Here is a 22,863-nt window from a genome sequence, read left to right as displayed (position 1 = left end):
GATCATTATTAATGACTCCAACATGCACATTCCGTATTTCTTGTGCTTGAGCTGGCAGGGGTTTAAAGTGTTCTAGAAGAACCCAGCAGTGTGTCATTTCATTGATATTAACACCCCAGTAACTGAGTGCTTCATTACAACACAGAATACTCAGTATTTCAGGTTGTCAATATAACCGGAACACAGCTTTTCAGAAAATACACTTAAATATCAGTACTTAATATAGTTTTTAATAATGTTTGGGTTCACTGGAAGAAGTATCATGTTTTACCAAATCACATGATACAACATAATATAACATCTTTGTGTCTCTGTGTAACAGCAATTTCACAACAGATAAAATGTCAGCCTGTTTTGCATTGAACCTCATGTTGTCTTTTATTCTGAACCAGTTTAATAAAGTGACACAACCCTATAAATTAAAATCAGACAAATGTACAATCACACACAAATATCAGCAGAAAAATAATCTTGTTGAGTAGATATAAGGCAGATTTTGTTAAATAGAAAAGGAATTTTGAGTTATTTGACACACAGGGTATCTTTTTATTTCTAAGTATTCTACAAAAATCCTACAAAACAAACCATTCATCAACAAATTAAATAGGCAACATTCAATAATATATGGAATATTAATAATTATAAAAAATAAGAATGCAAATCATGTGTTGTAGAAAGCTGGTCCATAATGAAAAGAAAATGTCTAAGGAGCAATCCTTGGTTTATTATAAACAAGGAAGTCCGTTATGTCGTGCCACACGTTGCTGTCGTGGTAGAGGTAGTTCATGGAGGACTGCAGGGAGGGCTGGAGGGTGTGAGGGTAATATTCAAACAGCCACAGCACAACACCCCACACCAGCGTGGCAAAGAGAGGGAAGGGGTCGTGTTTAGGCTGGGGGATGAACCCTTTCTCCACAGCCAGCCGAGACAGGGCGAACAGGATCCTGGACAGCAAGTACATGTTGATCTAGAAAAGAGCAAAAAGTCTTAACGGATTGCACACATTTCCCTGAGCAACTACAGAAATGGTGGTGGATGATAAATAAATAAAAAATAGCAAATGTGAGAAGAAAGGTATATTTGATCTACAGCGATTCATACCTGGCTATTGATGTTGTTGTTATTTCCAAACACTAACCAGCCGCCAACACAGGCGGCCAGAAAGGAGTGAGACTGCAAACTCTTCCCCTGGCACTTCTCCTGCAGGGCTTGCAGTCCTTTGTAGGTGAACACAAAGTACGCCAGATTTCGGGAGTGGGTGTACGTGGCCTTCAAAATGGCTCTGAGCTTGTCTTTCAAACTATCAGAGGGAAGAGAAAGTGCAAGATGTTTTTTGCAACGCTGCCAGGGAGTCGGAGAAACTGGCCCTTCAGCTGCCTCCCAGAGAAGAGCTCTCTCAACAAGAGAACACTGACACAACCAGGGTCAAAATCACAGCATGTGATTGATAAAGAAATGTAAAGAGTTCCAACATTTATTTATTTAATGCCTCCATTTAATACTTATATCCAATAGAGGCGTTTAAGGTAGGGCAACACCATAATAGGGCCTCTTTAAAAAAATGATTGAAACATTGTAACCAAAGCTAAATCCTTGGAAAAACAATAATATAAGGTAACCAGCAGAAAACTGTTTGCCAATCTGGGATTCATGCTTGAGCTATGTCCGAGAATAAAGTACCGTTTCTGAATAAACATATCTAATATTGATTTGCTATTAGTTAAGATTAATTAAATCAGAAAGGATGTAATTATTAAACATGTTATAACTGCTTGATATATATACAGTGCGGCAACAAAGTATTTAGTCAGCCACCAATTGTGCAAGTTCTCCCACTTAAAAAGATGAGAGGCCTGTAATGTTCATCCTAGGTATACCTCAACTATGAGAGACAAAATGAGAAAAAAAAAATCCAGAAAATCACATGGTGAAAAATAAGTATTTGGTCAATAACAAAAGTTCATCTCAATACTTTGTTATATACCCTTTGTTGGCAATGACAGAGGTCAAACTTTTTCTGTAAGTCTTCACAAGGTTTTCACACACTGTTGCTGGTATTATGGCCCATTCCTCCATGCAGATCTCCTCTAGAGCAGTGATGTTTTGGGGCTGTCGCTGGGCAACACGGACTTTCAACTCCCTCCAAAGATGTTCTATGGGGTTGAGATCTGGAGACTGGCTAGGCCACTCCAGGACCTTGAAATGCTTCTTACGAAGCCACTCCTTCGTTGCCCGGGCGGTGTGTTTGGGATCATTGTCATGCTGAAAGACCCAGCCACGTTTCATCTTCAATGCCCTTGCTGATGGAAGGAGGTTGTCACTCAAAATCTCACGATACATGGCCCCATTCATTCTTTCCTTTACACGGATCAGTCGTCCTGGTCCCTTTGCAGAAAAACAGCCCCAAAGCATGATGTTTCCACCCCCATGTTTCACAGTAGGTATAGTGTTCTTTGGATGCAACTCAGCATTCTTTCTCCTCCAAACACGTCTAGTTGAGTTTTTACCAAAAAGTTCTATTTTGGTTTCATCTGACCATATGACATTCTCCCAATCCTCTTCTGGATCATCTAAATGCTCTCTAGCAAACTTCAGACGGGCCTGGACATGTACTGGCTTAAGCAGGGGGACACGTCTGGCACTGCAGGATTTGAGTCCCTGGCGGTGTTTTTAGATTTAAAATGTTAGATTTAGAATGAGATTCTACATGTTCATATAGTGTTGTAATAGCACGGTACTTTTTTCTAAACATTAAATACAGCTCGAATGCTTACCTGCCACTTCTGAATAGGAGCGTCATAACAAGAGCATGAGGAGCTCTTATTTTGGCCCCATATCTGAGAGGAAGAAAATACACACAATAATGTCACTGCTGTGTAGAAACACAACAAGGTCAAATATTATCGTAGTATAGTACTAGTGTAGTTAATAAAACCTGCAGTTAATACTATTTATTAACTTAAGTTACCACACTGGCTCCAGACAGCTACATTTAGTCACTATTGCTCAACTACAGCTGATAAGAACGGTGAGCTGGTCTGTGGTAAGTAAGTACACCGACGTTATTGTAGCTTAGCTAGTTTGTTATTTAATGTTTTAACTCACACGGCGCCATTTCTGAATCCTTTCAACACGGCTAATGCCGCTTTGTACTTCTCCTGCTGAAGAAGATTATTGACGGTGTACAGAATAGTTTTTATCAGATCAGGACCTGCCATGACTTCCAACAGAGCCCACCGGACACAAAACAGAGTTGCACACACATTCCAGAGAGATGTGTCACAGTGAAAACTCGCCGAGATGCACCATTATAACCATGGTTCCTACGCACATTCAGTTTACCAGGGGGACTTAACAAAAAATATCTCCGCCGTTTTGTGAATTAACAAACTAAACTGTGTTTTAAAGTATATAATGTAGCCTATATATTTTATCTCAAGAGTGTACCTTTACTTTCTTTGTTATTAATGTTGGCATAACAGTTTTGTAGTGGTGAAAGACATATTACGAGTAAACTGTTGTCTAACAGTAACTATAGTACAAAAATACTCCGCTTTATGTAACGATATCACATTCAAAATGTTCCTTACGTATTATCATTATCATCAGAATATACTGAATGTAGCCTACTGTACACTTTATGCTGAATGGGCTTTTTCTAAATCACGCCTAGTAGACTTTAGAGCTTATGACATTTCTCAACATCCTTGTATTTAAAGGTCCCATGTCACGGCCATTTCCACTGATCATAATTCCATTGTTGAGGTATGCTAAAATAGATTTATATTGTGCAATTTACCAAAAATCGCATTGGTTTCTCATACAGCATCTCTGTATAGTAGCCAATGGGTATTCACTCTGTCCTGGCTGTGAGACTGAGTTTTAGTATTAAAAAAAATATGGAGCCAAAGTAAGGCTATAAGTAGTTTGTTAAAGCTAATTGAGGGTGAACAGCATGCAGAATTTCCCCGTGTTTAGCATTATTGGAGCTTACTATTACTGTTCCATTTATGTGTAGGTTCAATTTTTTTTTTAATAATAATTTAAGATGACAATGGTTGTGTTTATTGAGAATACAAGTTATGTAAAGTGTGTGGGATACTGTAAACAAGTTTGGAAAATGTTGCTGAAATAATAATAAACACTTCACAATTGTCCTGCAGAAGCCCAGTGTTTAAATCATTTTATTACGGTTGTTTTTTTTCTCAATCAATCCAGCCCATTGTTACATGAAACCCATCTTCCAAATAAATAGTATTCAACCATTGACTTCTACTTATCAAAAAAAGTTGGAGGTCAAAAACAGTGATTACACTATCAACATGATTTACAATGCAATCAGTACAACTACAAACACTATTTTGCATATTTCTATAGCCTACATTAAAATGGCTCCATGATCTGGAACAAAGCAGTGATTAAACAGTGAAGTGGTTAATTCAACCAGTTGGAAGTGTCAAGGTGCTAAGTTATTCGTTGTTATCTGTTAAAATATTCAATAGTAAACATTTTGAAGGTTTTTCTGCAGTAATCTCATTTCAAATCAGCACACCAGTAGTAGCTTTATAGGTCTATGTGTGTGTATTAATCATACAGTCTATGGTATTAATGCAGGATAAAAATGTGAGATAATGTGAAACATAAGAGACTAATAGAAACCAAGTCAGCAATAACTGGTTTTGAATGAGGGTCAATACACCCGTCAGGTCAGTGAGGGAGCACTTATAACAACCAGCATTTTGTGAAATGGCAATCGGCCACATTGTTCATACAAAATGTGTGGATATTTCATTTAATTCGTTACAGCTAACTTAAAGTAAATTAGCTGAAACACAACTTTTAATTAGGATTGTTAAATTATCTGGTGTACACATTGAAATTATACCACGTCATTTACACCACGCCGCTTACACACACACTACACAGCTTGATGCCGGGACAGTTACAAAATATCAATTTACAGATTCAAATTGTGTTCAGATTTTGTATTTAAGATTGAAGTAGCTAAATTGCTACCTTTTTTTGTACCTCACAGTGTTACCCATTAATATAATAAAGGCTAACTAACAACCTAATAGCGCCAACCAATGTGATATATAACAATTTAGGGGATGTTAAAAACTGCACTTTAAGACCTATACCTCAAATGAAGTCAAATGTTTTACAAAAAACCATTAAATAACATCCTTTGGTAGATTGGTTCCAGTCATTTACTTAAAGTAATACTCTACCTTAAATAAAAAATAAACTTTAAGCTTGAAGAAAACAGCTATTTTTGGAAAAGACATGAATTATTCTAATATACTTCTGTACAAATCTGAATACCTATCACCCTATAAAACTAGGGTCACTTATATTACATTAATCCTAATGGTCCACTTATGCCTGCAACTGTAAGGGGTCCACTGCTTGGGTGAACTAAATGTATTAAGATATTAAACATATTTCTACTTTATAAGTATATTTACAAAAACTGCATTAGTCACTGAACACATTAAACAGTTAGGATTCAGTATTTAACATCATTTAACTCTAATAATACTTAAGTCTGGACATCTACCAGAGAATTGGCTACCTTTCAGTGGGAATAATAGGTAATTATTCAACAAATCATTGTTCTCTTTTTCACAACACACGCTAAAACTCCCACTTCATTAGTAACAGATTATAATTCAAAACCAAGACTCTTTAGGTCGTCCTGACTGGTAAATAAGCTGATACTATTTACAGCACAGATTATTTTGGGAAGTCTTCTAATCATATCACAACCAAACAGGTTTCACTACAAACACTTGCAATAATGCAAATGTTCTCTATTTTATATTGACAATTCAAATAAGGAGTACATGTTGAAACTTACCAAAGTGTTATAAAATGATCAAACAAATCATTGCTTGGCTCTATTATTGGCATAATTGTTTCCTACAAAACTATTGCACATACAAATACAACCTCTCTTAAGAACAATCACAACCGGTCTTCCTGCTCACATAGCTATGTGCAAACTAGTTCAACTCATTATAAAGTTAAGAAAGCAACCTGTCGAAATAAGAGAAAGTATCATTACAATTAGCTCGATTTGTCAAAGAAAATGCATATGAGCTGCAGGAGTCAGTCAGTTGTTGAAATCATTCATCCTTTAAACCAAAAAAACAAACACAAGCTGAGCCTGAAAAAACCCCAAACCATACATGTGCCTTTGATGTTACTTTTAGATATGTACTTATTTTAAGTAAAAATGCATAAATATGGTTATTTTTCTCCCAAATGATTAATTCTAGTGTATAGACCTGTTAAGAAGTTACCACTGCACAGATTCACAGGTGAACGAGCAGAAACTGCACTTGCGCAATGTTCGGCGAGTGCAGACATGACAGGGTGAGGAAGGCGCCTCTTTCGTCATCCATCATGTAGGTGAGAAGTGAAACGTTGTGAGAAGGATTCACAGGTCTTTTCTAGGGTAAATGAATGAGTGAGAAAATAGTTGTGACTGATACTGGGATAGAAAATAAAGATTTGTACGTCCATCACCAGTTTATAAGCAGCTCCTGGCTGCAGGGAGGTCATGTTAAAAAGTGCTCATGTCTGAAAAGGATATGGCTCCTCCAAGCCAACACTCCTCCATCCCATCCTTTAGCTCCTGCTCATTACTCCTGCCCAAAGCCTTCTGTCTCCTCGATGGCGAACATGAGCTTCTCCTTCAGCTGCTCGTAGCTCTTGTAGGGAGGGAGGTCCAGACGATTAAAGCTACAAAACAAAAGAGAAAGAAAACAAATGACTTTCCAGAGAAAACATTGATTTAATGTTTGATCGCCAACATTTAAACGTTGCATCTCATAACTAACAAGTGAAACAAATCCCTAAAATGTACAGATTTAGTCTGAACTGCAGATAAAATAAGTTTATAAAAGTCCCTTTAGTTCAGTGTTGTTAATGAAATTCTGACTTTCTTAAGTGAGAAATTATTTATTTTGTTTCAATTATTTGATTGCAATTATGTCCCTGCCTCACTAGTATCACATGAGGCTTCATAAGAGCATTGGCTAAGTAAACCCATATCAAACTGTATTAATCACGGTTTAACGACACATTCTTAGACAATAAATAAAACTTCAAATCTCAAATTAAAGCCTGACAATAAAAGGAGCCTGGTTGAATCAGATATGACTAAGAGGGTTTGGTCAAAAAGTGTTAATCCAGCAGGATTTGGACCTCTGGCAACATACCTGAAGCCTGAGTGAGGTTTTCTTAGAAAGTAGAAGAAGAATAACTGGCCTTACCATGTGTGGCTCCGTGGAAGCCAGTTCTCTTTACCCACTTTCTCGATGCAGAACTTTTGAGGGCCGTTGCTTCCTACATTTTTAAACAAGCATACGGAAAATTAAATCAAGAAATCAATTCTGAAATGAGTATATACAGTGTGTGTGTGTGTGTGTGTGTGTGTGTGTGTGTGTGTGTGTGTGTGTGTGTGTGTGTGTGTGTGTGTGTGTGTGTGTGTGTGTGTGTGTGTGTGTGTGTGTGTTTACCCATCAGGTCAGCGAAGCCTCCCACAGGAAGGCGACAGGTTCCTGTGACAAACTGCAGCAGCCTCATCCTCTTTTCATTGTCCATATCCTTCACAAACTGTCAAAACATCCCACTTTAATTTATTTCCACATAAACACGCATATTACAAAAATAAGGTTCAGGAATAGTTAGAACCTTGTGTAGCAATATTTAGAGGCCAAAAATGACTCCTCTACTATTAAATAATAGTTATATAAATAGAAAAGAGTTCCCAGGATAAGCAGTAATACAAAGTTATAGAAATGTATAATTACAACATGAGGCTTATGTTTTACAAGTTGAGATGCAACACAATCAAATCCACAAATTGTTTGTTAATACAATTCAGATGTATGATGTAGATGTGTTATAATAACACTTTGCAAATCCATTATGACACTAATTATAACATATAATTATCCTAAATGCCCAGGTTTTGTTTTGATTTATTATTTATATTTGGACCAAGTGAAGACTCAATCTTTAAGTCTTAGCAAAAGGGACTTTAGTTGTGAGTGAAGGTGAGACACCCCAGGTGAATAGGGTAATTGTTTTAACTTAAAGATAGCAGCTAGACATTTCTCCAGTTAATTACTTACAATAAGGCAATTGTTTTTTGTATTACAAGTTGAAATGCAAATGAGCCATTATCTCAGGAAAATATGCGCATATTTTAACACATTTCAGGAACCGAAATCTGAACTTTGGATAAAGCCAGGTTCAAAATGATTGTTTCATTTTGTAGTCATATTAGTATCTAAGGCTTTTACACAAGGGATTTTGGATATCTCTTTTTATCACTCCATAAATCAGAAAATACTGCCAACAGCCCTAAAATATCAATTTTCGCCATGTTTTTAGGTATAAAATGTTATATAATTCAGGCTATGAATGATATATGAACAAACCCGTCTGTAAAAGCCTTCATAATATTGATAGGAATATAACTGGAAGGTTTGGTGTATGTACGTGCTACTGAAGTGGACATTTCGAACTCAGAGTAGGAGAAAAAACTCATTTTGAGAAAACGACCTTTAAAGATTGCTGTGTGGCGCGACCTAAACCCTCCTGTTCTTTGGATGACAGCATGCGCCTCGACACACTCAGTGACGCATACATGCCAACCTTTCCAAATCCAAAAGAGGTAGGTTTGCGCACGGCAAATGTGCAAGCCCAAATAAGGTAATCAGAAGAAATGGAACCCCAGTAATTACATGTATAAACCATGTATTTAACATATATTGCATTATTCTTGTTTCATGTTGATGACATATTAGAGTCAAAGGTTTGCAAAGAGCGAAATATCTTTGTGCTGTGCCATAAATCAGAAAATAATCCATTAAAAAAGTCATTTCCTGCATTTTTCTACTGATAAAGTGTGATATCAATAATGTACAGGCTTTCAGATTGCTGTAGTTCACTAAACAATGACATTAACGACATGTTTGTTGTTGAAAATGTCAGAAAAAGTGAAAGAATGGGAGATAAATATCCCCAAATCTCAAAGTTGTATTATATTTTGTGTGTGTTTGTGGTCCTCTTTCAGTTGAAACACTGTAGGTCAGTGGTTCCCAAAGTGTGGGGCAGAGGCATGACAGGGGGGGCGCGGGAGACCAGGAGGAAAAATAGTTATTAAATAGTTGTTGTTTTTTTATAACTATTTTTCCTCCTGGTCTCTCGGTTTTTCTCCAAAGGGGGGGGTCTGACAGAAAAAGTTTGGGAACCACTGCCGTAGGTGAAGGATGCTTCAGGAAAAGACCAAACACTGGATGTCTTTCAGTCGCCAACATGTGTTTTCGAGACACTGATATTAACGGGGAAACCCTGCAGGACTCAAATGCCTCGTCTTTGTCTTTGTCTTTATTAGGATCCCCATGAGCACTAGCATGAGCATTGGCTATTCTTCCTGGGGTCCTCACACACTCAAAACATACATAAACATACATACAACAAAATTAAAACAAAACAAAATTAAAACAAAACAAAACAGCTCATCATTGCATGCAATTTACAGTGAAATGAAGTGAAAACTAAAATGGTCATCCAATTATCGCCATCCTAAGGCCAAAGAAAAGTAAATACAAATAAGTTTACATCATAATATATGCATACATAGCCAAAGGCACAGTTCAAATTTACTTTATAATACTTTAAAAACATTTTAGCATCCTTTTGAAATGTACTTGAGAATGTTCCTGAATGATGTGAACCGGTAAAGAGTTCCAGCTGATCATGGCTCTGTACCATTTATGTCCCATATTTGATTTAGATTTGGGTAATACAAACCTTCCTTCTATTGTATGTCGTGTTTGATAGTTATGTTGTGCATATTGCGCTATAAACCTTTGTGATAATATATCTGGTGAGTGAGTCACTGTAATATTTCTGACAAAATGTTATAAAATAGAAGTTGACCTCTGTCTGACAGTTAACCATTTCAATGTCTCCAGCATTTCAGTGACTCTGGTTCTGTAGGAGCACTGCAGTGCACATCGTGCTGCCTTATTTTTTGCTACTTGTAGTTTGTTTAAATCTTTTTCAGCAGCACTAGACCATATAACCAAACAATAATCAAGCTGCGACAGAGCCATATACTGGACAGAACCAAAGCATCCAAAACTTGTCTATTGACATCCATAGGCAAATATTTCACAATTCTTTTTACAACTGACAAACCCCTTCCCATTTTACATACAACATTATCAATTTGTTTAGACCAAGATAATTTATGATCCAGGGTTATACCTAGCAATTTTGTATCCTTGACCTGTTCAATTTCAATATGGTTTAAATGTAGTTCACCTTTTAACTGATGATTTGATCCTATTAATAACGATTTTGTTTTTCCCGCATTAAGTACCAACTTATTATTTATGACCCACTCTGATATCAGTAGTAGATCTTTATTCATAACATTTGTCAACTCTCTTGTAGTTGATGTTGCATAATATATTGTTGAGTCATCTGCATACATTACAATTTTAGCTTTTTCCTAACACTCTGTTCCCCAACTCATTTGGGAGGGATTACCCATCAGCCCCGGGGGGTAACGCTGCTTTTCCTCTGCACCCCCGGTCTGCACGTTGTTTCTCTTTCAGAAACACAGATGACTGTAAGGGATCACAGACACGCTGCAAAAGGTGTCCGCCAAAAGTCGAGTCCAGTGTCTATCTAGTGTCATTTGTATTTTTTATAGTTTGGGAAGATTGAAAATCGGTAGGGAAAGTCAGCTAAGTCGGTAGAAACATGTCAAAAGCGGTAGACTACCGCCCAAATCGGTAGGGTTGGCAGGTATGGGACGGTATTTCATTATCAGGGTCATTTGTTTTTGTATAACCTTGCTTCGTGCAAGTGACAATTGTTGTCGTCTTCTCTGTGAACGTTTTTTTCGCCGTTCTTCTGCCATTTTGAGATTTAATTTTCTAGCGGAAAGCTAACCAGGAAGTGTTTTAGTATACCACGTGACGCATCGGAACGAATCACGTTGTAAGAAATTGACACCAGCCAATGAGATTTCATTTCTTGTTTTAAGACCCCTTTGAACTTTCACGATTGGTTGCTGATCCAAAGGAAATGACCATATTTGGATCCGATGAGATTGTGCAGGAGAGACGTAGCTTTCCAACGATACCTCTGATGACATGGTGCAAACAGCGGTCGCGGTACTTTATGTTACGTTAACTTTTGGTGAATTTAGGGGAAATCTACAGACGCAAATAGACAAACTATAGTAAAATAAACACCTAAATGTGTATTTTGTACGTTTTCCTTCCAAAAGCCTGAAAGAAAACATGTTATGGAATCAAAATAGAACAAAATCTCAAAATTGACAAGTGCATGAAAAACGATGTTTTTGCCTGCCGTGTCTCGCCTTAAAGGAAAATGAAATCTTGAGACAAACTGAGCTATAATTGTATGGTATAAGTCTCCTAAACTAAAAATAGATCAAAGAAGGAAGGAAATGGAATTAGTGTTATGATTTTCGAAACAGTGCAACTGCATGTACTGACCTGCCAGAACCAGAGGATCTGTTTGCTGCTGCGGGCGTAATGTCTGTAGATCGCGTTTCTCTGCCAGTCCACCAGGTCTATCTCCTGCATCCCACACAGCATCACCTACAGGCAGGAAGGAAGCCAGTTATTAGCGTGATGATAACTCAAATGCACATGATTTTACCCAGCAGAATAAACATTTTAAAAGACCAACACTAACCCAAACATAGAACTTTTGGTGTTCAGTAAATGTCTAAGTGTGGATTGCAGTACCTCTAACTCCTTGGCATCGAAGTATTGGAGGTACTGCTGGGGCAAAACTTCATTGAAGCCCTCAAAGAAGGCCTGAGTCTGCTCCTCCACCCCTCTGGATAGCCTCCACTCTGCCACCAGCCTGCGTACAGAAACATGAAGATTAATACAACAAAGTCAAACATACCCAGTGCATGATTATTAATGGCTGCTTGCAAACAAGAAGGTTCAATTTTCTAAGGGTCAAATATCATGGTTGATCAAATAAAAAGCATTACAGCTTATCAGTCAATACAAAACACATTTGTTGTTATTGCTGCAGCAGATACTAAAGAATTGGTTGCGACCTGCGCAATACATGTGTGATAAAAGATCTCTTAAATACGTTTATCTATTTTGATTTAATTGGGCGTATACATGCTTTCATTTTACTGCTGTGTACAGTATGGATAATGAAGTTGGTTTATTATTGGCCTTTTCCCCTCTATTACACATTACAGTGAAATAGGAGAACTGTAACACATACGATATTGTCAGATTTTCACTGTAGGAAAGTAAATCAGCAGGGATACGACTATCAGTGTTGTGTGTAACGTGTTGATGTGAATGTAAATATGGAAGTTGAAGACGGGTGGCGGAGGAGGGGGTACCTGATGTACTCCTCTTTATTTTCCTCAGTTACTTGGACGTTTCCTCCATCGGGCTTCAGCTCGTGGGTGGTGACCTCGCCCAGGATCTCCTTGTCCACAGAGAAGAACATTTCCAGTCCACACTCCTCTATGTTATTATCCCTGCAGAGCAAAGAGCGATTTTTATCATTAACAACAATTAAATCCACCTACCAGTCGCCGCATTTAAATGAATGCATTACGCTATATTTTGTTTGTGTACAAATCTGTCTTTGTAACAATTTGCACTAGGAGGAAGACTATTTCTTGTCCAGAGGTTGGTTTAGGCTGAGTAATAATCTTGCAACTCCTGGTCAAAATAGACAAATATCGTTTTGTTCTAACACATCCATTTTACAAATACTCGGCTCACCTCAAAAATAAATGTGGCAGGATCTACACATTATACTGGTATCACTCCAAATGTGTTGCAGTAAAGAAAATTGGGAAACTAATGAATGTTTTTTATAAATTACATTGTGTGTTCATAAAAAAAAAATCAACTATGACATATGTCCAATATGAAAACAGTTAATGGTACACTGCAGTACATTTTGATATACATGCTGGCCTGTCCTTCCACTCCTCCTTATTACCACCATGTTCGCTTTAGGTCACACATTAGTAACTCTTGTATCCCCAGACCTACTTGATCCAGATGAGTGAGTTGTAAAACTCTGGATCTATGGACTCCAGGTCTTTGAGAGCCAGAGGTTTGTTCAGAATGCGCTTGTAGAAGGGCAGGGAGAATCCTGTGTCGATGAATTTGCCATGGAACAAAGCCTAGAAAGGACCAAAGCAGAACAGTCATGTGATCAAATGTATTAAAAAAGCAGCCACATAAAAAAGAAAGAGATCTGATATGTAAAACTGTAAACTGTACGAGGAGACTGACTGTCATAAAATTAAGATCGAATATTTGAATTCCTTCCAGAGCAATAAGGCACATTTAAGAGCCAACATGACGGTTGTAAACAACATTGCGCCATCCTCATCATACGTATGTCACCTCACAAACATGTTCCATCTTGTTGGTCAAGGTAATTATGTCATTATATTAAGTTCCAATACTGAGGATTTAATTGTGTTGACAAATAGGGCAGGTACCATTGCAATGAAGCGTCCTATGAACTTGAAGTACTTGAGGTGATCAGGGTTGATGTAGGAGGCAGGGTTGATCTGCAGACAGTAGTTGTCCTTGCCGGCATACTCAAACAAACAGTACATGGGGTTCAGCACTTCATGAGAGAGCAAGAAGAACCATTCCCTGAAAATAAAAGAAATACATGAGAAACAAACAATTATTTACTGGTTATACTGGTTGGTTTAAAAAAAAAAAGAGCTACGATTGAGGTGAAAACACACCTCCTAATGGCGCGATTGCATAAAAACAAGCTGCTGATGACATTACCTGGCCACACCTCCGTAGTCCAAGCCTTCCTCTCCAGGGAAAATGATCCACAGTCTCCGCCTCAGATCTTGAGGGTGGAAGCTCATTATCTTCAGATGCAGAAAAGAATGTGTTACACACCTCAAACATTAAAAAGACAATAGAGTCAAAAGTACCCACAGAGAACTGGATTTATTTGTTTTAAGTTACCTGTTGAAATGAATCCTCAAACAAGGTTTTCCGGGAGACGTTAATCTTAATGTGCTGAGGCATCGACAATTGCTGAGGCCGGGGAAAAAACACAACATACAAATTACATTTCTGCTTGCTTTTTACAGAAGTCAACATGAATTAAACATTAACTGTGAACTTTAATCTTTGCACATTCAATTACGAAAGACAGTACAAAGGAGAAGCATAAGGATGATAGCAAAACATTTGGTGCAGCACATACCTGACACCAGAACCTGAAGTATAGCACTTTGGCTTTGAAGTCCCTGACATAGGTTATCTGAGGTCCATTCTCACTGTGGAAAAGACCAGAAGAACCATTTTAAATGTCAATTGAACAAGCACATTCAGTTACTGCATGCACATTTTGTGAGTTTATTCTCCTGCTGCTTAGGGAGGCTGTGATCATGCTTTTTATCACAATTGTAACGAGGATTATCCAATGTGTTATCAGTCATTTAAATGCATTGAACCTGCATTGATACCTATGTTTATGTTCAAATGAAATCAAAATGTATCTGTGTAATATGAAAGGAGTTTGCCATTAGGGATAAATATGTCTATGTACATTAAATGCATCTTAATCTTAAGGCTACAGCTTGTAGACAAGTATCAAGTGTCTGGTTAAAAAGCGAGAGCTTCTCCAGTCATTTGTGTTTTTAACTAAAGCAAGTTAACTGCTAAATGTATAAGAACTTACAGTGAGGATTTCCCTGTGCGAGGGTCTATGTAGGTTGTGGTTCGCCTGTTGTGGTCTACAAAGTAGGGAATACCATCCACAGTGAACCGCATCTCCCATCCCTCTGGTAGGGGCTTGTCGTTCAGCAGCCTGAATAATACCAACAAAAAACAATTGTTAAAAAGATAAAGAAAAACGAAATGTAAATTGCAAGTGAATTTGAAAAATACAAAAATGGCACTTATAAGCCTGACGATTTTTCCTTTGTGAACGCATTAGCAGCTTATTAATGAGTCAGTGTAAGCATCAAACCATCATGTTTGAAACCAAAAATATTGCTTTTACTTATCATAAACTTTATACTTTCTATACCTCCACACCTCCAAGGATGTTTGCATGCATCTGCTGGTCACCTTATGACCTAAATAACCCTATAGTTATATTTCGCAGAAAAGATAAAAGTATTTTTTCTTACTCTAAAATTGATTTTAATTCCACTTATTCCTATATATGCCTATTCTTCTATCTATAAATATTTGTGTTGAGCAAATTGCTGACACATAAGCGCCTCCTACAGGCAATACAAGAAAACTACAGCCAAAGTAAGCAGGATCATTTATAGTCAGTATACAAATAGGTATCACAGTATCAAGATACACAGCCGTAGGCCCACACTCACCCCTGGGTCCTGGGGTCCTCCCACTGCGTTGTCCGAGTCGGGTGATGAACAAAATACACTCTGCCATTGGTGTCTGTTCTCTTCTCTGACATAAAAAATGAAAATGTTTCTTCAGTATGAAATCATTGCTCTGGATTCCCTAGGAACTTGTATTATAACAGCAACTCCAGCCAAAGTAAATGTGCAATGATAGGTGACATTTACCCCATCCATGAGGCAGAGGTCCCAGCGGGTCAAACTCTTTGTTGGCCGTCGCCGCCAGCTGGTCTTGGAGCTGAGACAGAGAGAGACACATTGTTAAAGTCTTAAAAAACATTTTAAAAATGGCCTTTACCAGTTCCAGAGCCAACCATCGTTAGTATACAGAGGAACCAACCTCCAATCTCGTTCAATGTTCAACAGGATAACTACATTAGACTTCAGAAACAGCAATAAGCTGTAAAGAAGTCAAACAGTGTTTCCTTTGCTGGGTTACGGCCCGTCCACACGGCGGCGTGCACTGAAACTTCAACGCTTCTGCCCATTCACTTTGAATGGGGTGACGTCACGCTTTGCCAAACTGCATTGTGGGAGCGTCGCTTCGCTTTGCTCACGTTGCTCCCTTCAAAAGTTGAGCAATGTTCAACTTTTGAAGTTTCGACGGAAGCGTCAGCCAATCAAATAGTATGCCAGTACAAGCTCTAGCCAATCAACCACTTGCTTGTGTGTCTGGGGCGGGAGATTCATGTGATTGGTTGTTGGTCGAGCTTCAGACACGCCCGCCGACGAGCTTCAACGCACGCCGCCGTGTGGACGCTGCGTGACATTGAGCTGGTAATGCTTTTATTTTAGTTGTGAGTTCTATTTGAAGCAAACAAAACATTTGTAATAGGTGTGACTTTTGGAGTGCATGCCAGTTAAATTAAGTAAATTGAAAATGATTGTTACTTCATTATTTTTTTTTATTTTTTTACTAGGTTTTTTAGCAAGTAAAACATTTAGAGAACTTAAAAACTCTACTGCATATTATGGTACAGTGAATACTGTTCAGTTATTACTGTTTACACAGATTCATCTTGTGATGGTGCAGTTTCTTTATGCACACCATATATCTCCATTCATTACATTACATGTTACTTGTTAGACGCTTTTATCCAAAGCCACTTACATACTCAATACTGCGGGCAATCCCCACAGGAGCAATTTGGGGTGAAGTGTCTTGCCCAGGGGCACAACGACATGCTGACTGCAGTGGGGTTTGAACCTATGCTCTCCTGATCCGAACACCAACGCACTAACCCACTGCGCCACAGCCTCCCATTCAACAAATAAAGACATTATTTTATCATGCATATTCCTAAAAACAGGATCTTTTTGAAACATCATATCAGACAAACTATTCTTCAAAGAAGAACATTTCTATAGTTCATTAACCATGAATGGACGGGATTCTTAAGTAAATCAAAGCAATGTGTGGATGTACCCTTATCCAGAAGCTACTACAGGGCCTGCACTCACCCCATAGATGAACCTCTGGTTGAACTGCTGCATGGCTCCCTGCAGCTGGTTTCTCTGGTGCTGCCACTCTTCGTAGTTTCGCACCGACTCCTGCGTGGGCCGCTGCCACGTAGTCGTCCGGGTAATGTGGTCGACGTAGTACACCCTACCCATCGGGTCCACCCTGCGCTCCCACCTGCGGAGAAAGGAGAGAGGTTGGATGGGAACATTTGTTAAAGAATATCAAAGAGCAAAAGTGTTCTGATTGAATTGTAACCATGTTAGCACTCATAGTACAACATATGATCCAGTGTGTTGGTACCCTGAAGGAAGAGGATCAGGCCTTTCCCAGGTTGTCCTTTTCTCGATGTGATCCACAAAGTAGACCCGTCCGTTCTGGTCTGCCCTTTGCTCCCATCTGCAGAGAAAGATGAGTCAGCAAAGACCAAGCACAGGAAACACATTTTGATAACTGATTCTGTCACTGAAAAACACAATTCGTTAAAAAGGCAGAATGAAAACTATTTGTATGCTCTAGACAGTTTGTTAACAAAAGATGTAAGGCTTGCACCTCATCCCTAGCTCAACGACCACAGAAGAGCACCCCCATGACTGCAGTTAAGGTTAGAGTGCTTTCTCACAGTTGGAAACAAGCTATATTTTCGGTGTCCACCAATTTTGTAGCTTGCTAATGGATGATGTTACGATCTAGCACTTTGTTGCTACGTTTGTATAGAGGTTGACACCCCAACACTTCACAAATAAAGCAGTAGTAATAATGAAATACAGGGTATCTGCAGATACAGACACCAACACGCTTTTGGTTAGTCATAAGTGATGAGAGAGAGAAGGTATTTTTGTATGAGTCTATGTTTTTTTTCACATCATTCACATTCAAACATCACAAAGAGGCTGCAGTCTAAAATTAGATTTGCAGGACCAGGTGAAGTGCCTTGCTCTTTTACCCTTGTGGTAAGGGGCCGTTGTTTATGGGTGTGATTCTGGGAGCTGTTGTGGCCGGAACTGCTGAGGCTGGAGCTGCTGTGGCAGATGTTGCTGGTTTGGGTCCAGCTGCTGTCTGTGAAGTAGCTGTTGCTGCTGTTGCTGCTGTTGCTGTTGATGTTGCTGCTGCTGCTGCTGAGTCATCCTGCTGATTTAAACAGCCACTAGCTGACGCCTGGGAGGAGCCATCGGAAGCTGGAGCTTCACTCAGCTCGCTTGGGGAGGAACTGCTAGAAGAGGCTGTATAGAAGAGTGGGAGGACGTCAGAAAAAACATTGAAGTCTGTGAACAGATGTCTATCTCAGACACTGTTTCTGTACATTAAAAAAAGCAATGCTATTTAAAAATGTAGAATGACTGGTTATATTGATAAGTCTTTGATTTCTTGTGCTTTTCCTACTTGGTGAGGCTGTAGGTCTGTGAGGCGTAGGAGGAGGGGCTCGGGCTGGTCTGGGAGGACGCAAGGCGTTGGAGCCCCCTGGAGATCGAGAAGGAGACCCTGTACCATTGGCAGGATGACCGTTAGGTACGATAACCCACTCCTCTGAGTCACTGGAGGGAGATGTGTCCCTGCTTGACCTGGGGATCAAGATATGTTCTTAAGTTACTTGATAGGGATACAATTAGTATTTTCTGTGAGTAAACACAACATTTTCCCAAAAAGCATAAATCGGATTATAAATGAAGGTTTACTGAACCTGTTGCCAGTGTCTCCATTTTGCCTTGCGTTTCCATTTGGAAGAGCAGCTAGAGTAACAAAGAAACAGATGACAAGTGACAACATATACTCAAATTAACTTGGGTTTGAAACCATTTTTTTCTTTATCTGCTGCAAGGGGCTAGGAACGCAAATGTGGCAACATATTTCACTTTTTTTTTTAAATTAGAATCGTATTTCTTGGTGCATTCTGGAAAGTAAACTATGTAACTGCCAATGGTCGGCTGGTTCGGTTTAGTAGCCAGGCTCTATAAAGAACTCTGACACTGAGACAATTCTAACTAAATATGATTGTCAAATAAATACGATGAGGAAAAAAAAAGGGAACATGTCACACTAACGGATGATTTAATACAATTCTGCACGTCTGTGTATTGTCGGTGGATTTGTGCATGTGTGTGCTTTCTTACCATGTTCTCTCTCTGCAGTGGCGAGGGTCTCTGGGTCTACCTGCATGCCATCCAGACAGACTGACAGGTCGCCAACAACATCCCGAGAGTCTCGGTCAGAGCACAGCGGCAGCGTCTGCACCACCTCACACACTGGGGAGGGGACAGAAACAGTGTTTGACAGGAGATGAAAATGTGCAAAGGTGTCATAATGCTTCAGCTACACTCATCTGACAAACACCCACATACTGTAGACCCTTCACAACAACAACAACAACAACAACAACAACAACAACAACAAGAGATGATGCTAAGGATTGTCAGAGGAAGTATAAACTGCCACCAATGCACACACAAGAGCCATTTTCTCTCTAAGAGGACTCCATTGGCTGGCTTTTCATAATGGATTCAACGTTTATGAATCGTGTTTAGTATCAGCTATACTAAATATAGACCAGACTTTTATGTCAAATGGAATGCACAAGACAAAGTGAGCCATTGTATTGAGCTGATAAAACCCTCCAGCAATAAGACACACACAATCAGTCACACGCTCAGGGGAGGCTTGAATCCCAGGAGAGAGAACCTAGGGAGTACTGTGCTTGTTGGTTGTTAAGCTTATCAAAGCACAATAAATCATTCTCATAACAAAAATAAGCTGATATGCACTCCTACACAGATAGAGTCTACAGTGTGTGAAACATCTGCCAAGTAAAACATGCTGCTGATAGACATAGACATAGAAATACTGAAAGGGAGATTATAAGGAATACAATGTTTTATTATCTTAAAATAAATAAGGTATGTGGTGCGACCTTTGTTCTGACTAACTCATAATATTATGTGGGAATCAACCGCAAGAGCCTAGAAATGTTAGACAAGTACTCTGCCCCTTGTACAACACATTTTTTCCAAGATGAAAGTTTAAAGACAAATAAACTGAGATGTACACTTTGTCAAATTAGCAGCAAAATGTTGTTTGTTTGACAGAAAATATTTTCAAGAAAACACAAGATTACACCACCGAAGAGAAAGAAAGTAGTTTGAACTCACGTTTCAGGTCGTTAGCTTTAAGGCTCTCTTTGATCTCCAGCATGGCCATTCCCAACAGGATGTCTGCCTTCAGTGTCTGGTGGCTCCAAACTCGAAAGATCAGCTTGCTGACCGGGGTGACAATTCTGTAGTAAAGTGAGAAAATAACATCATCAACACAAATATAAAGAAGGATCTGCATTAATACTAAAGTAGTTATAGTTGAATTATGGAAACAAATATGTATGTAATGTATAGGGCTATCGCTTCTCTGGAGACATCTGTTTTATTTCTGTTATCAAATGTAATTTAATTCAAATATTAAGTGTAAATTCCTGCATTTGTTTTTGACATCAATGTCTTCGAATAATTTGCTTGTGGTGGAAAAATAAAAAGATTTTGATATGGGTTCAATCTATGATTTTGAGAACGGTGTTGTAATTATTAATGCAGCAGAGTTTTATTAATAAAACACCCCTCATGTGTTTTATTTGTCTTACCAGTTGAGACCTTAACCTATTTCAGTGGCACAGAAACCATGGTATAAGTGTTGGGCATATGGACTTTGTTGAATCAGTGACAATTAAAAATCAGGTAGATCAAATTTATTTAGAATTTACCCTTCAAGAACTTAGTTTTCCCTTATGGACACAATATTCCAAGCTCAAAACGTTTGCACCATAACCAGAACTGCGAGTACGGATCATCTAATAACGTCACCTATTTTCTATGACAAACACAAAGGTTATACTCACACTGTGACAGCCTGCTTCCATTTAGGACTGTGTGTGTTGTTGCACTTCTCAGTCCTCTTTGACTGGCCATCCACAGCTACCTCAACGTAAGGGCTGGGACCAAACCAGGTCTTTTTGTTTTCCTTAAGCTTGGCTGAAAGCACTAGAATGAAAAAAAAACCACTTAAATTGTAGGTTATATAACTAAGATTTTAGAGGGTTTGTTCAGAATGTAGCATAAGGTTCATTTGATTAAGATGCAACAAAATAAAAATACCAACCACCAGCTCCTTTAGCCTCCCTGTACTGAACAGTGACAGCACATAAGGCATTTTTTCACAAATAATCATAGCCTGTAGCTGCTTATGAACAACGTCATGTCATACTAAACCTCTACCAATTTTTCCTATTTGTTGTTTCCTAATTTTTGCTCAAATCATGCATAGATTAATGAAAACTTACCAGTGACTTGTAATTGGGCCTTCATGGTTCTTCCATAACACTGCAGTCTTGTTTTGCTGCACCAAGGGACCTGCAAAAACTGCAACCAGCGACATCAGACATTAATATAATATGTGATACTGTGCAGTCTTACAGACTGATCCGGCTATTATGTTGCTACAGTGGGTGAAACATCAAGTCAGGCTTTACATACAATATGAAGTATGGATTTAAGAGGATGTATAACCAAAGCAAAAGGTTTGTATGATGGTTTCAGGTATCTGAAGACACGCAAAGAGTATGTATGTTGTGATGCCAACTCAAATTAAAGCCAAACATTTCAGGTGAATTCACTTTATAGTATCAATTCAACTAAACTGGACCCAAATGTAACATCATTTTGAATACATAGTACCATTAAAAGGCAATCTGATTTATTGATAGCCTAAATCTTGTCTGACACATCGTCAACAACATTATGTTACAACTCTACGCCGAGCATGTAGAATTTCGATTAGCTTAATGTTTAGAGACACAAACTAGACTAGAATGCAGTGACTTAGTTTAATCTAAGCTATTTGAAGATACAGCCGTGCACCTTTTATAACGGGCAGTCCCATCTTTAACTGCTATATTAAGTCTCACTGAACCTCCGTTTGCTAATCTTAGACAATACCCTTAAAGAGGAAGACGGTGATTTGAATACTATTCAAAGGGGTTGGTTAATACAATTTCAAAAGCATAATAGACTTGATGTTGTCAAAGAGGGTTCGTGGTCCTGCTGTCCGTACTGAAGCATCATAGCTTTATCTGTCAGGTTAGCAGGGGGTTAGCCAGCAGGGGATCTGTTGTCAAGGCAACTTCTAGCCGTTTGTATGGTAACAGTTTTGACTATTACATTGCTAACATGTAGTATTTGCTATAATGTTAAGGTTTTTGGTGAATACATTAGAGAAACGGATTAGTTTCACCACCTGGGGCAACTTTGTTAGCCGACGTCCTGAACACCGAGGCTAAAGCTAACCGTTCATTAACTAACGTTAGTTATGCTAACTCACTCCGCCTCCCCGAGCAGCTAAGATCATCACATCGAGGACATTTAACACCTTTCTGTCATTCAATTAAGTAATAGATAAACATACCTGACGAAAATCAGATGATAAAGGGCTCAGCACACTTTAGTTCCAGCTATGCCTGGGTTGTTGACAGGTTGCTGCCTGCCATCAGCCCTGTGTTCCGCTAGCCAGAATAAGACTTGTGTTTCCGGCGGGAGTTTTTCACAATAAAAGGGTATCTTTAGAGCACACACATACTGATCTCTTTTTTGCAAACAACAAAACTCAAACTTAACATTACTATAGCTATATGCAGCCACGCATTCTGCAGAATTTAACGAGGAGGATCAATATGATGTGTTACATACTATCATACAAGGTACACTTTCCTTGAGATGTAATCCCCAAATTCCCTTCAATATGTGCACTATTGCATTATATTCATAAGGGTTTGTCCAAAGATTCTATGTTAAATAAAACACTTGTTATGGCCACTGTATTCGTTCATACACTCATAATGACAAAAGAGTGCCTTAAAAGTGTGTTCTCAATTTAATATTTTATGTTGTCCAAAGGATAA

General features: G+C 38.6%; 2 protein-coding genes across 2 annotated transcripts; both read right to left on the bottom strand.

The window, feature by feature from the left end:
- Positions 1 to 208: 208 nt before the first annotated feature.
- pxmp4 (peroxisomal membrane protein 4) lies at positions 209 to 3,276 on the bottom strand. The gene is made up of 4 exons (XM_079679787.1): positions 3,106 to 3,276; positions 2,775 to 2,837; positions 1,102 to 1,300; positions 209 to 967 (listed from the first exon to the last, which is right to left on the bottom strand). The coding sequence occupies exons 1-4, from the start codon at positions 3,216 to 3,218 to the stop codon at positions 704 to 706; spliced, it is 639 nt and encodes a 212-aa protein (XP_079535913.1). The 5' UTR covers positions 3,219 to 3,276; the 3' UTR covers positions 209 to 703.
- Positions 3,277 to 4,166: 890 nt separating this feature from the next.
- itcha (itchy E3 ubiquitin protein ligase a) lies at positions 4,167 to 22,494 on the bottom strand. Its single transcript, XM_079682975.1, has 24 exons — positions 22,371 to 22,494; positions 21,250 to 21,328; positions 20,809 to 20,950; positions 20,075 to 20,199; positions 19,043 to 19,174; positions 18,613 to 18,661; positions 18,315 to 18,493; positions 17,878 to 18,154; positions 17,235 to 17,330; positions 16,934 to 17,108; positions 15,641 to 15,710; positions 15,437 to 15,521; positions 14,779 to 14,907; positions 14,302 to 14,374; positions 14,058 to 14,129; positions 13,869 to 13,957; positions 13,565 to 13,724; positions 13,107 to 13,240; positions 12,440 to 12,580; positions 11,811 to 11,931; positions 11,556 to 11,660; positions 7,527 to 7,623; positions 7,281 to 7,353; positions 4,167 to 6,747 (listed from the first exon to the last, which is right to left on the bottom strand). The coding sequence occupies exons 2-24, from the start codon at positions 21,272 to 21,274 to the stop codon at positions 6,648 to 6,650; spliced, it is 2,649 nt and encodes an 882-aa protein (XP_079539101.1). The 5' UTR covers positions 21,275 to 21,328; positions 22,371 to 22,494; the 3' UTR covers positions 4,167 to 6,647.
- Between the last annotated feature and the right edge of the window lie 369 nt (positions 22,495 to 22,863).

The sequence above is a fragment of the Notothenia rossii genome (assembly GCF_949606895.1).
Source record: "Notothenia rossii genome assembly, chromosome: 5".
Lineage (NCBI taxonomy): Eukaryota > Metazoa > Chordata > Actinopteri > Perciformes > Nototheniidae > Notothenia > Notothenia rossii.
The sequence above is the reverse complement of the archived record's forward strand: the minus strand, read 5'-3'. Positions and strand labels throughout refer to the sequence as shown.

Coding starts and splice junctions, on each gene's coding strand:
- pxmp4 (XM_079679787.1), bottom strand. CDS start 3,218: ATGGCAGGTCCTGATCTGATAAAAACTATTCTGTACACCGTCAATAAT. Junction 1,301..2,774: donor CTCCTATTCAGAAGTGGCAG/GTAAGCATTCGA, acceptor TCCCTCTGATAG/TTTGAAAGACAAGCTCAGAG. Junction 968..1,101: donor ACAACAACATCAATAGCCAG/GTATGAATCGCT, acceptor GCTCTTTTCTAG/ATCAACATGTACTTGCTGTC.
- itcha (XM_079682975.1), bottom strand. CDS start 21,274: ATGAAGGCCCAATTACAAGTCACTG. Junction 19,175..20,074: donor TAAAGCTAACGACCTGAAAC/GTGAGTTCAAAC, acceptor TCCCCTCCCCAG/TGTGTGAGGTGGTGCAGACG. Junction 14,908..15,436: donor GAGGACCCCAGGACCCAGGG/GTGAGTGTGGGC, acceptor GGTATTATTCAG/GCTGCTGAACGACAAGCCCC.